This window comes from Chelonia mydas, chromosome 1, assembly GCF_015237465.2.
Source record: "Chelonia mydas isolate rCheMyd1 chromosome 1, rCheMyd1.pri.v2, whole genome shotgun sequence".
NCBI lineage: Eukaryota > Metazoa > Chordata > Testudines > Cheloniidae > Chelonia > Chelonia mydas.
The window spans coordinates 109328633-109341745 of record NC_057849.1 but is presented as its reverse complement, the minus strand read 5'-3'; the positions used below and the strand labels follow the sequence as shown (position 1 = coordinate 109341745).

The 13113-nt window shown below is 41.7% G+C and overlaps 1 protein-coding gene across 2 annotated transcripts in view; it reads left to right on the top strand.

Annotated features, from left to right (window-relative positions):
* Positions 1-13113, top strand: part of ADPRHL1 (ADP-ribosylhydrolase like 1) — a 51237-nt gene that overhangs the window by 7805 nt on the left and 30319 nt on the right. For both annotated transcript variants that reach the window (XM_037897222.2, XM_007063833.3), the window contains exons 2-3: positions 7557-7721; positions 12660-12785. In XM_037897222.2, coding sequence (XP_037753150.1) covers positions 7557-7721; positions 12660-12785 — 291 coding nt within the window. The remainder of the gene's footprint in view (positions 1-7556; positions 7722-12659; positions 12786-13113) is intronic.

Genomic DNA, 13113 nt, shown 5'->3' with positions numbered 1-13113 from the left:
GGACACAAAACCAATACTGAAGTTGAATGGCTTTTCCATTATAATGGCAGTATTCATTCAAGCATCTATGTTGCTGACATACAGCAAGTGAGTGGGGAATGAGGAATCATGAAGAATGGTAACTGTTATCAGTTATGTTACTGTATTATTCTTATACTCCTTCACATCTTCTCCAACAAAGCAATGTGTAAGTGTGATTTTTTTCCCCAGAGAGATTATACCAGGAAGTCAGGATTTTAATAAAGACTGGGAAGTGACAGACAAGTGCCTTTTCTTCTGTAATGTATTCACCACAACAGTCATCAGCACTTTACCTTTCAGTTGTTCCTTAAACAGGACCTTTTTTGGTGTTTAAAATCTTGATTTTTTTTCTTCTGGTAACATCCCTCTAAGGAAAAAAAATCACAATGATTCTTTATTACTCTTCACTTTGTTAAGGCAAAGCATAGAGTTTCAACATTCAAGTGCTATTTGAGTCCCATTAATTACTGCTGTCAAAAGCATAGATGGTAAAACCACAATTCAAATCTACATTTTCTACAGCAGTCAGCCTCTCCATTTGCATGACCACAGAACTGCAATCTTGACAGCCAGAGCACCTGAGAAAGTATATGCAACAAGCAGCAATGACAGCTGATACTCATACCGACTCAGCTAAAGCCTAGGTCCCATGAATCTGGCCAAACATCCAAGCAGAAAGTCTCATCCAGGAACAAAGGTTGAAGCAATCCCAGGAGCTCTTTCAGTGTGTGCTTTATTGCATGGAAGGAGGATCAAGATACCTCTTGATATTACCAAGAGCAGGAGAAACCATACAGATATGACTGAAACCAGTCATGTCCTTCCTGACATGAACAAGCATTTAAATAATCAGGCTTCAGTTTTGAAGAAAAACAAGCTTCTATCTCTAGTGGGCTCAGTTGCTGAGATAACAACTTGAAAACTTCCCCTGTGAGTCTGCAGATACAGGACCCGTCGTGGTACTACTACTGAGGCGGTCCCAGGATGTTCTAGGCCAGAGTATTGAAGATAGATTTGGTATTGAAGACAGCTTTTATAGTAGTAGGCAAATATTTGCCAATCTCTGGGATTTCATCTCCAAGCAGTTTGTGCTACCGTGTTCTTTTTAAAAGGATACAAAAACAGGCCTGGTTCTTAATCCACCTTCTGGTGGCAAAAGCCCTTCCATTAGCTCCAGGTAGCTGATGTGCAATTCATAATCTTCAAGGAAGCATGTGCCTACCCAACTGATACATTTCTGCCTCTTGTTTCCCACCTACATAAAATGGCGTCTGGCTAAGTCTGAAATGGGGGGCGGGGGGGTGGCTTGAAGATGTCCTTGCTCCTCTGGGATTCCATGTGGGTTGAGGGATATGTTTTATATGATACGCTACAGATGGAAGAAGGGAAACTGCTGTTTTTAACCTTGTTTTACTGCATATATGATCATTTAAAGAACATCCCTGGATTATGAGCCTGCATTCCTTGCCTTAAATTGACTCTCTTCCATTATTCTGAAGAACTGGACAGTGACTGAAATAGAGGGGTTATTAGATGAGCTTTCCGCACAGGATGCCTGAGGCATGTGATTTTCACTATTTGTTCCTGTCATAGAGCACCATCCTGCAGCCCAACAGGTACTCCTGCCTCAGTTTCCATTCAGAGTTCCCAGTAACTCAATTTCAGGCTCTCTTGCTTGAATAACAGCCCTCCTTGGGGCCAGTTTATTACCAAAACATCATTCAAAAAATCCCCAACAAAAGTCCCAAACATAATCAGTTTCCTACACCCAGTGTACACTGTCCTTAACACCCCACTCTTCCCAGTGGGCAGCCCACCAGCATCTCTGCTGTGAGTCTTTCCATACAATACTCTGGTATCTTCCACCACACTGAGGCTCCCAGTCAGTAATTTTCCATCCCTCTGCCCTGGCCGGATGGAGTGGAACCCCACTCTTCCCAGCAGGAATCCCCACAGCCTCTCTGCTGGAAGTGCATCTTCACCAGGAGAGCATCCCTCTGTCCCCCGGCTCTCTCACAGTTCCCCTGGATCCAGCTCTCCAGTGTGGAGATGTCAGTGAGTAAGCGCATCAGCTGCTCCCTGCCTTCAGCCCTCTTTGGCTCTCTGCTTCAGCTCTCCAGCATAGAGCCAGCAGGTACTTCCCTCTGCTGCTTTCTGGTCTCCAGCCCTGATTCTCTGGCTTGCGGAAGTTAGCCAGCAAACCCTCCTTGTTGCTCTCCAGCCTTCTCCAGGAACCATCTACAGCTTCCTAAAGGGACCTCCTGCAGCCCCTGCCCCTGCCCCGGTCTCTGGCAGATCTCATCAGCCCTTTCCTAACTGACCCAGGCAGCCCTGACTCACCAGGTCTCTCTTCCCTCGAGGGTCCAGGTGCATTCTTTTAAGCCCAATTGGAGTGAGCTGATGAGGTGTTGGTGCACTTAGTAATTTACTCCAACAGGTAGCCCTATTGAAGAAGCAATGTATTATTCAACATGACTAAGGGCTCTCAGTGAAGACTTCAGGTTTCAGCACAGTAGAAATAACCAACAAGTAAATGTAGTTAATGACCATGTTTCAGAGAATCATTTCAGGGCGGTCCATCCATATAGGTGAACTAGGCGGTCACCTAGGGTGCCAAGTTAAATTGGGTGCCAAATTCGAGGGGAGAAAAATCAAATTAAAAAAAAAAAGAAAATGAAAAAAAAAGAAAAAGATGAAAAAAAATACAAATAAAATAATGATGTCGTTATTTCAATTCCTGTGCGCGTACGGAGGAAATATGAATTATAATTCATTTCTCTACATTCCTGAGAATTTATTAATATGTCAGATCCTTTATTTACTGCAAAAATAAATAATATTTTAGTGAAATTTTTTTTCAATTTGCGACATAGGGTCAAGATGACCCACTCCGCAATTTTGATAAGCAATAACTCAGCCACAATGAAACACATCTGCCAGCAGCAAGAGCTGCAATGCTAGTGACACCTAACTCGAATATACATCAAGATCGCATAGCTGGAAATTCATGTAGAGCGGAGATATTGCGAGTTCATACATGTCAAACGGTCATTTTAACACACGTCACAGGTAGATGGTTAAGAATCAAGCGAATATTGTGGAAAATTGTGTTTCTTGGTGCCAAAGAATAAAGAATAACATCTTTCAGCATTATAAATCCAAAATGTGAGTATCTTTAAGTGTTATTAAACCTTAGTGTTATTATCGGGCTGTATAATTATGAACTTTTCTTTGTTATAACTGGTTCACATGTAATAAATAAGGTCAATAAAAGAAAAGTAACAGTATTAACGCTTAATAGACTACAAAAGTGATGACGTCACACTCCAAGCGGGTAACCGCGAGGAAGCGGATTACTTTTCAAACAACCGGTGTCAGGTTATAACGTCAAAAAAGGTCATTTTATTTCTATGTAAATACTGTAACTGACTGTTTTAATAGGTAAGTGAGTGTATGTTACTAATCATTGAACCTTTAAGCAGTGAAAAGACATGTTGGGATGGCTGCAGTGTGCTTTAAATTGCCAGCCATGTGGTGGGTGTGTCAGCCATCCTTAAAGCTATAATGCTTGCTGTCAGGAGCTCAGTACATTACAATATTCAAATGCCCCATGTCAGAAAGAGGAAAAAGAAAACCCTCAGGAGCTGAGTATCATAAATGAAAGGCTGAGAAAGAAAAGGACCAAGCAAAACAGTAGGGATCCTTCCTGAAGTATCGTCACTTTAATCCAAATAAAGATGGAAGGAGTTCACAGCATCCAGATGAGGGAATTTTACTTGGAGAAGAGGTTAGCTCACATCCGCATGGAAGCAGTTTGGAACATCAAAATGAAGGTATATTACTTCGAGATGAGGGTAGCTCACATCCACAAAAAAACAGTTTGGAAACTCAAGATGATAGAAACTTATTTCTAGATGAAGGCAGCTCACAGCATCAGACTGATATGGAAGTTGGAGAAAATTTATTCACCTTAAGAGACACATGCAGAAATTGAAGTAAATAAAGTAGAAGGAAGAAAGGATGAGGAAGTTACAAACAAGTTACCGTATGGGGACCCAGCTTCACGGCCCAGATGTGATGACAGTGTGCAGCAAATTCTCGTGGAACATGGACCCAAACCAGTTCATGATTTTCCCTTCCCTAAGGATGGAAATAAAAGAAAATTCTCTGCTCAGCATTACAAGAGGAAACTCATTAATGGGGAAGAAATTCATTGAAACTGGTTACAATATTCAGTGTCAAAGGACTCTGTGTTTTGCTTTTGCTGCAAGTTGTTTAGAAGTCAAGCAATTGGTACATCACTTACTGAAAATGGTTCGAAGGACTGGAAAAACATATCTTCAATTCTCTCTTCACATGAAAGAGTACAGAACATGTGGAATGTTTTCAAAATTGGAAAGAACTTGAATTACGATTGAAAAAAGAAAACTATTGATGAAGAAAATGTACGTGTGATCGAGGAAAAAAGAAGAATATTGGCAACAAGTATTAGAGTGTCTGATTGTTTAGTGAGTATTCTCAGTGGGCAAAATTTAGTATTCCACGGCTGCAGTAGAAATGAAAAATTACACTCCAGGTAATGGAAACTTTTTAAAATTTGTTGAATACCTAGCTTTGTTTGATCCAGTCATGAAGGAGCACCTACGTAAAATAACTGATCATGAAACACAGATTCATTACTTAGGAAAAAATATGCAGAATGAACTGATTCAAATCCTAGCAAATGCCATTAAAAAGAAAATTGTAGAAGCTGCCCATTCTGCAAAATACTTTTCAATAATACTGGACTGTACATCAGATGTGAGTCATATTGAACAAATGACGATGATCATTCGTTTTGTGGATATGGAAAAGTCTGCTGACGAAGATAATGTTGAAGTGCTCATAGGGAACATTTTTTGGGTTTCGTACCACTGAAGGAGACAACTGAAGCATTTATGACTGAAACTATTCTACAAGAGCTTGAAACAATGTCGTTATCTGTTGAAAATGTATATGGCCAAGGCTATGATAATGGGAGTAATATGAAGGGTAAAGACAAAGGTGTGCAAAGGAGAATGATGGAAATCAATCCTAGGGCCCTTTTTTGTTCCTTGCAGTGTGCATTCTCTGAATTTGGTTGTCAATTATGCTGCTAGATGCTGTTTGGAGGCAAGCAGTTTCTTTGACCTGGTGCAACATTTTTATGTGTTTTTCTCAGGCTCAACACGCCGTTGGGAGATTCTGACTTGCCATGTGAATTCTCTAACTGTGAAACCACGTAGTCAGACAAGATGGGAGAGTTGCATTGATGCTTTGAAGCCTCTTTGCTATGAACTTGGAAACATTTATGATGCCCTAATTGAAATTTCTGGATCATCCGGCAATACGGCACGTTGAGATGCAGAAGCTCTTGCAAATGGCCTTTCCAAGTTCAAATTTGTGACTTCACTCATTTTGTGGTATAATATCCTTTTCGAGATTAACCTCACTAGTAAGCAGCTTCAGGAAAAGAACTTGAACATACATTCTGCTATTCAAAAACTGTAGCAAACTAAAAATATTCTGGAGGAATTCAGAAGTGATGAAGGGTTCGAAAGAACACTGGTAGATTCTCTTGAGCTTGCTGAGGAAACAGACTTTCTGACAGAATTTGAACCAGAGCCAGTTCGCATTCGGCAAAAGAAACAGCAGTTTTCATACGAAGGACGAGACACACCCATTCAGAACCCAAAACAAAGGTTCAAAGTGAATTTCTACTTCACAGTCCTTGATACTGCTATTCACTCGGTTGACGAAAGATTTCAACAGATGTAGCAGTCAGTATTTGGCTGTCTGTATGATATCCACAGCTTGCAAAAGAAAACAGCAAAACAGATAAGAGAATTTTGTATAAAACTGGAGTTGGCATTGACTCATGAAAATTCAAAAGACATTGATGCTACAGATTTGTGTAGTAAGCTTCAGGCTTTTACAAGACGACTTAAGACACATTCCACTCCTGAAGAAGTACTGAAGTTTGTTTGTGAAAATAAATTCACAGACAATTTTCCAAACATTTGTATAGCTCTACGCATCCTTTTAACTTTGCCAGTTTCCTTAGCTAGTGGGGAACGTAGCTTCTCAAGTTAAAATTGATAAAAACATATCTGCGTTCAACAATGGTGCAAGAGAGACTTGTTGGACTTGCCACAATGTCAATAGAGCATGAAATAGCTGGAAAATTGGATCTAAAAGAACTAGTGACTGAATTTTCAAAACTTAAACCAAGAAAAGTAATTTTTTAAGAGCCCAGAGCATTTTTTATTCGGAGTGTTTTGTAAATACAGGTTAAAGTTCATTGAAGAGTTTTCTTATTTCTTTCTATATTGGATGTGGTGGTAATGGCAGTTAAAACAGGATAGCGTAATGGATGGTTTTGGATTTGTAATAAAAAATTATAATTAACATTTTAATGCATTTCTATTTGAAATCGGACTGAAATATCATCTAGCTATTGTGTACAAATCTATTCTGAAAATTTCGTGTCTCTATTTTATCTGATCTCAGAAACATTGGTTGGACAGATGGACAAACTGAATAATTAAGCCAATGTTTAAAAAAAAATGCTTAAAAAACATTAAAAGGAAAAAAGGGGCAAAATGTTTCCCAGTTTACCAAAAACCTCAGCCTAGATCTGCCCTTGGGGGTGGGGGGACACCGATTTCATGGTTCGCCTATGGCACCAGTTGCTGGCAGCTAGTCTAGGGCCGCCCCTGCATTTGCTAAGAAAATCACAAAGAGTACAGAGATTTACTATTATTATTAACCATCCTCATCATCATAATTTATATCATGGTAACACCCACCGAGGATCAAGAGTTCATTGTGTTGGACACTGAAGAAATATAGGAAGACATGGACCTCTGCACCGAAAAGTCTGCAAATCTAAATAAATGATCAATAATTATATAAAATTTACAATTAATAAAAATATATTAAAAACCACTAATTTGCCTCTGTGCTTAATTATGCATGAACCAGTAGAACTGAAAACTAGTGAGTGGCAATTTTTTAAACAGGGTAATTCAGTCTTGAACTGGACTAGTGTCCACATATAAACTCAGAGGCTCGGGTTTGTCAAGGTATTAAAGCATGTATATAATTTTAAGCACTTGAATAGCCACATTAAAGTCAAAGGGACTTCTCACGGCCTTAAAGTGAGGCACATGTTTAAGTACCTTGTTCAATGAGGGCCTAAATGGGCCCTGAAGCAACAGTCACTGGAGGGAATTAAAATAATAGCTAACTAACTAAATGAAAATATGTCTCTTTAGTGTTTTCTGCTTTTGCTTGTTTATATTATTTATTGCAATTTGTATGGAGATGCAGATGTACCCTCTCCAGGACTGTTTTAATGGTTTGTATAAACGGGGTTTGTATTCATTTATGTTTAACAAATCTTCACATAAATTAGAAATGAAAAATAGTAATATTTGAAAAATGCATGATTGGGTTGCATGATTCCCCTCTTCTTTTACCACTTATAATGGTCCTTTATTCTTTATTCTGAACAGATTACTGGTGTTTAGAAGACCTGTATCGTGACTTGGTAAAACGCTATGTTGAGATTATTGACAAACTTCCAGGGAAATGGTCAGACCCCGCTACCATTGAAGGTTGCTCACAGTTAAAACCAGATAACTATCTCCTAGCTTGGCACACACCATTTAATGAAAAGGGTACAGTATTTTCTATCTGTTATATATTGACTGTTAATAACACATTTATTTTAAAGTTAATATCTAGAAATAGATTATTTTTCCCCGCCACAAATAAGATATTAGTACTGTAACAATGCTAGGTTTGTCCAAAAATGGCAAGTGATATGCAAGAAATTCCTTTTGTAGGGCACTATGTCCTTTTGTAAATCAACTCTGGCCTGCTTAACATCTATTTAAAGAAACTTTATTCTCGGCTGTATGCTTCTGGGTCCAGATTTTTGTCACTGAATTTCATGTTTATTTTAAAGAATATTTTCCACCATGTTTCCATTTTTGTTTCTCTAGTTTTTGATCTTTTTAATGATCCCATTGAAAAAGACAAATTGTTGAGCTTGCAGTTGAGGTAGATAGATAGGGTGATCATATTTCCCTATGCTGAATACGGGACACCTGGTAAAATTACTTGTATTCAAGCGAGTTCAATGGCAATCAATCACAACTATGCAGTACAAACGTTCAAATTAATATCAAGTTGACTGAGCCCCTGTTAAAATAAATACAGCATAGTTGGATTCTTTTTATTTATCTTCTTACCCCTAAGGCTTTAGGGTTCACACAGGGAGAGGTGACACACACACACACACTCCCATACACCTCTCTCACATGAGAGGGGTGACTGACCAACCCAACCCTTCCTGCCTGGCACTCTCCATGCTCCATGCCTGGCTGGGCCCCCAGGATGGACCCGCCTCTCCTGATAACTGGTGCTGCATCTTCCCAAGGCAACACATGGATGGGGCAAGCAGGGTCACATGCCTCCCCTCTCCAGATTTCTGCTAGGGTTCACACCAGAATGTGGCCAGCGGCAGCCTTTTGGCACTGTGGCCGGGGGGGGGAAGGATGGGAGCTGCTTCCAGCCACTGGGGAGGTGGGGAGAAGGGATGACCTGGCCCATGTCCTTGCAGAGCTCATCTCTTCCCTCCCTCCCTGCTCTCCTGTGGCTGAAAGTAGCTTGTCTCTTCCTGCCCGCACAGTGTTGAGAGGCAGCTAACACCTCCAGGCTGCTGCTGACCACCGATATAACCCAGCTGCCTCCTGTCTCCCGGCTACAGCATGGGCAAGAAGTGGCTACGCCCTTTAGGATGCATTGTGCACCAGGCCTCGGCTCCTCCTGGCCAGTGCTGAGGGCTGGAGGGTCTTGGGCTTTCCTGGGGCGCCAGCCCAGCCAGAGGCAGTGGGGGACGGAAGGAGCCTGCTGGCCAGGCTGCTGATGAGCTGAGCGCTCCGTCCAGGGGCTGGTTCTCAGCACACCGCTGGGAATGGGACACGTCCTGCCAAGGGAGATATGGAGGAGCAGCGGGGCTGGGGCAGGGGGGGAGGGTGAAGGGGCAAAGCAGGGAGAGGACAGCAAGAGGGGGAGCATGTAAAGGACCAATGGGTGGGCAGCAGAGGCGACATGTAGCCAGCCGCTACCTGGTGCCTGCCCTCACTCCTCAGCCACCACAGCTCACAGCGCCCAGCCAGTGCCATCCAGAAACAGGTTGGGGGATGGGACCCTGCTGGTCGAGAGCCAACACGCAGCGGGGGCTGCGCTGAGGGTCTAGCAGTGGGAGCGGCCATCCCCATATACTGCAGCTTTGCCCCGCCAACAGCCCTGCACACCCACCCCTATCATTGGCACTTGACCCCCCCCACACACACACACACTCACCGGTGGTGGGCAGGCTGGCAATCAAGGATCTGGCCAGCAACAGGACCTGCCAGTACTGATGGGGGTGAGACAGAAAATACCGGACAATTTGCCTGTTTTTAAGAAAAAGTCAGGACACCTGCAGGAGGACTTAAATACCGGACTGTCCCTTTAAAATGGGATGTCTGGTCACCCTATAGATAGATAATCTTTTCAGTGTAACTCTTCAGTGGAGGAAAACGAAAGATCTGATTATATTATCTTCGTTCAGATAGCTACAGCATTAAACTCCCAAGACCAATTTTTTCTTCACTGATAAACCTACCATCCTTTAGCACTGTTCTCTCTCACATAGCGAGAGATTGGTGTATATACATAATATATATTTGAGGGTCTCTCTGACTATTTAATTTGTGACTCTCTAGGTCTTCAAGGTTAAATAAGCTATACATTTAGTAATATATACACACATATACATACAGTTTAACCTTGAAGAACCGGAGAGCCACTTTATCAACAAATGAAATAGTCACAGTCACTAAAATGTAGTAATGTAAATCTCACTGGGTTGATATGATACTGTATCGCTGTGATATGACACTGCATCAACACCACTCAACAGCATCAAATATTGATGCAATATCAGGACCAAAACACTGCAGTGCAATGCCATCATTGTTTATTTTTGCCCTTCTGCAGCCAACTCTCTTCAACATGAATAGGTCTGCTCTCACATGCTCAGTTCCTCAACACAGCTTCTGGGAGGGAAGGAAAGTAATCCTGGCAACTCCAGTCCATTTACTCCTCCTGTGTGTCAGGGACTGGGCAATGCCCCTGTGATGGGCACTAGGCATGCTGTAGCTGATTTTAAGCCGAGTCTGAGGAAATTCAATCAGCCGGAGACTGCATGGGTGACCCTGAGAAAGCTATATATACCTCTAGAAACAGAGTATCACCGTTACATAGTTTAATTAGCTCTTTGGGTTCCTATCTATTCTTCTCAGCCTTCTCCTTCTTCTTCTTCTCATGCTGGAGGTATGGTTCTTAGGATGCCTTAAGCTAGAATTCTCTAAAATGAAAACTTATAGAATTTAAGGTCAGAAGGGACCATCCTGATCATCTAGTCTGACCTCCTGCATATTGCAGGCCACAGGACCTTGCCCACCCACTCCTGTAATAGACCCCTAACCTCTGGCTGAGTTACTGAAGTCCTCAAATCATGGTTTAAAGACTTCAAGTTACAGAGAATCAACCATTACACTAGTGTAAACCTGCAAGTGACCCAGGCCCCATGCTGCAGAGGAAGGCAAAACACCTCCAGGGTCTCTGCCAATCTGACACAGATGAAAATTCTTTTCCAACTTCAAATATGGTGATCAGTTAGACCCTGAGAAGGTGGGCAAGATGCACCAGTCAGACACCTACGAAAGAATTCTCTGTAGTAACTCAGAGCCCAATCTATCTAGTGTCCCATTACTAGCCATTGGAAATATTTGCTGTTAACAGTCACAGATCAACTACATACCATTGTAGGCAGTCTCATCATACCATCCCTTCCATAACTTATCAAGCTCGGTCTTGAAGCAAGTTAAGTTTTTTGCCCCCACTGCTCCATCTTGTGTTTTGCCAAACTATGCTAAAAAATGCAGATCTGTAAATTTCAAGAAGGATTTTTTTAAAATCTTGAGAGCAGAGCACAATTTAATTGAGGTGAGGGATTCCCTATACCCAAGCATCTAAATGTCTTCATGAGATTAGAAGACTCCAGTAGAACTGAAAGTCTGGTGATGAGATTAATCTTTCAGATGAGGTTAGAACCAAATTCTTGGTTTCTTGTGGTCATTCTAGAGTGTCTCACTTTTGCAAAAGTTGCTATGTTGGCCTCCATGTCCTGGGGAAAATTGCAGAGCGGGTAACTACATACTGCCTACATAAATTTTGTGTGCTCAATTTCCTCTGGATACAGTGATCCTAGTCACTTCTTGTGATAAACTGTTGTGTGCTGTTTCTGTACACTGTCAAATAATGGCCATATTCTGTTTCAGAAATAGCTGAATTACATTAAAGGATGAAGTGAGCTATAGCTCACGAAAGCTTATGCTCAAATAAATTTGTTAGTCTCTAAGGTGCCACACGTACTCCTTTTCTTTTTATTAAAGGATGAAGTGATTCTAGTATTATAGGCTGAACTGGCAGTGATTGTAGTTAATGTTGCCTAATGTTTTCCATTGTAAGACCCTGTTTTCAGTGACTCAGAACCTTGCTAAACTTTAATCGTTCAGGCTGAAATTTTCCATGCTGGGCATTTGCCTTGGGCTGAATTTTTTTTAAGGCTTCAACAAACATGGTTTAGCTGTTTCTAAGAGATTATGGGGAAATATGTTGATTTGCCAGTGTTAAAAAAAATTCTCCTAACCATTTAATTGAGTAGCTTTGGGCCCTCCATGCTCTAGACCAAAGACTTGAAATTTGACAGATGGGTCACCCTGGTATCAGAGATGTACCTTTTGCTGTCACTCTGCCAATACACCCAAATGGAGAGTCTTGTTAGGGTTTGGCAGCTAAATTCTCCAAGTTTCTCTCTGCACTGAGCATGCTCTAGGCCAGGGCTACAGGCACTGAGGGGGTCTTTTCCTGCAGTTACACCACTCAGCTGCTAGAGGCCATCATGGCACTAGGGAATGGAAGTGAGATGAGGAAGACTCTCTCCCCCGTGGTCTCAATGTTCCCCCCCACTGGTGCCCATGTCAGCTTGAAGGAGAAGAAGGAAACAGCCTGACTTGAATGTAGAAGAATGAAAAACAGAGGGGGACCAGAAATGGTGGGCAAAGTGGGACTGGAACAAAAGGGTGCAACCCTACGGGACAGAGCAAAAGAGTCTAAAACCACTAGAGCAGTTTCTCAAAGCCAGTCCGCTGCTTGTTCAGGGAAAGCCCCTAGCGGCCCAAGCCGGTTTGTTTACCTGCCGCGTCCACAGGTTCGGCCAATCGCTGCCCCCCCTGGGAAATAAGGGAAAAGGGAGAACACTTATTTTTGTGCACGTACAGTGTTCCTTACAGGACTTTTAATGACAATTGTAATGAGGTTTCCACATGTGGAGGCACGGATCCATGTGTGAGGCTATGAAAACTGCGGTACAGTTTGACTGATAGCTTGCTGTTCCCTAAATGTTATTTGAATTAACAAAATATGCTTGTTTCCAATGGCATTCTACATTTTGTGTATAATTATTTCCTTTTTAAAGCCTGTAACATTTTTTAACGTAGGTTCTGGATTTGGAGCTGCTACAAAAGCCATGTGTTTAGGGATGAAATACTGGAAGCCTGAGAGGCTAGAAACTCTTATTGAAGTGAGCATCGAATGTGGACGAATGACTCATAATCACCCTACAGGTAACATACACTGAAATAAAATTATTTGCCTGTGATATGTATGACTAATAATCAATTTAGAACAGACTAGCACAGCTCCTGTTAGCTCACTTGGTTGAACTACTGCCGTATCTGGAGACCCCTAGGTTCTGACTTGAGCCATGCCATCTATGAGGTATTTGTTCAATACATAGCAACTCCAGCTGTAGGGTGGAAAACCCCCTTAAACATCACTTGTAATGACTGAAGAATTTGCATGCTACTATCCTACTCAAATTACTGTGTAACAATTTACTTTTATCCAGATGACCCTGTGAACACGTAGGTTTATCCTTCAGAAGATACTGTT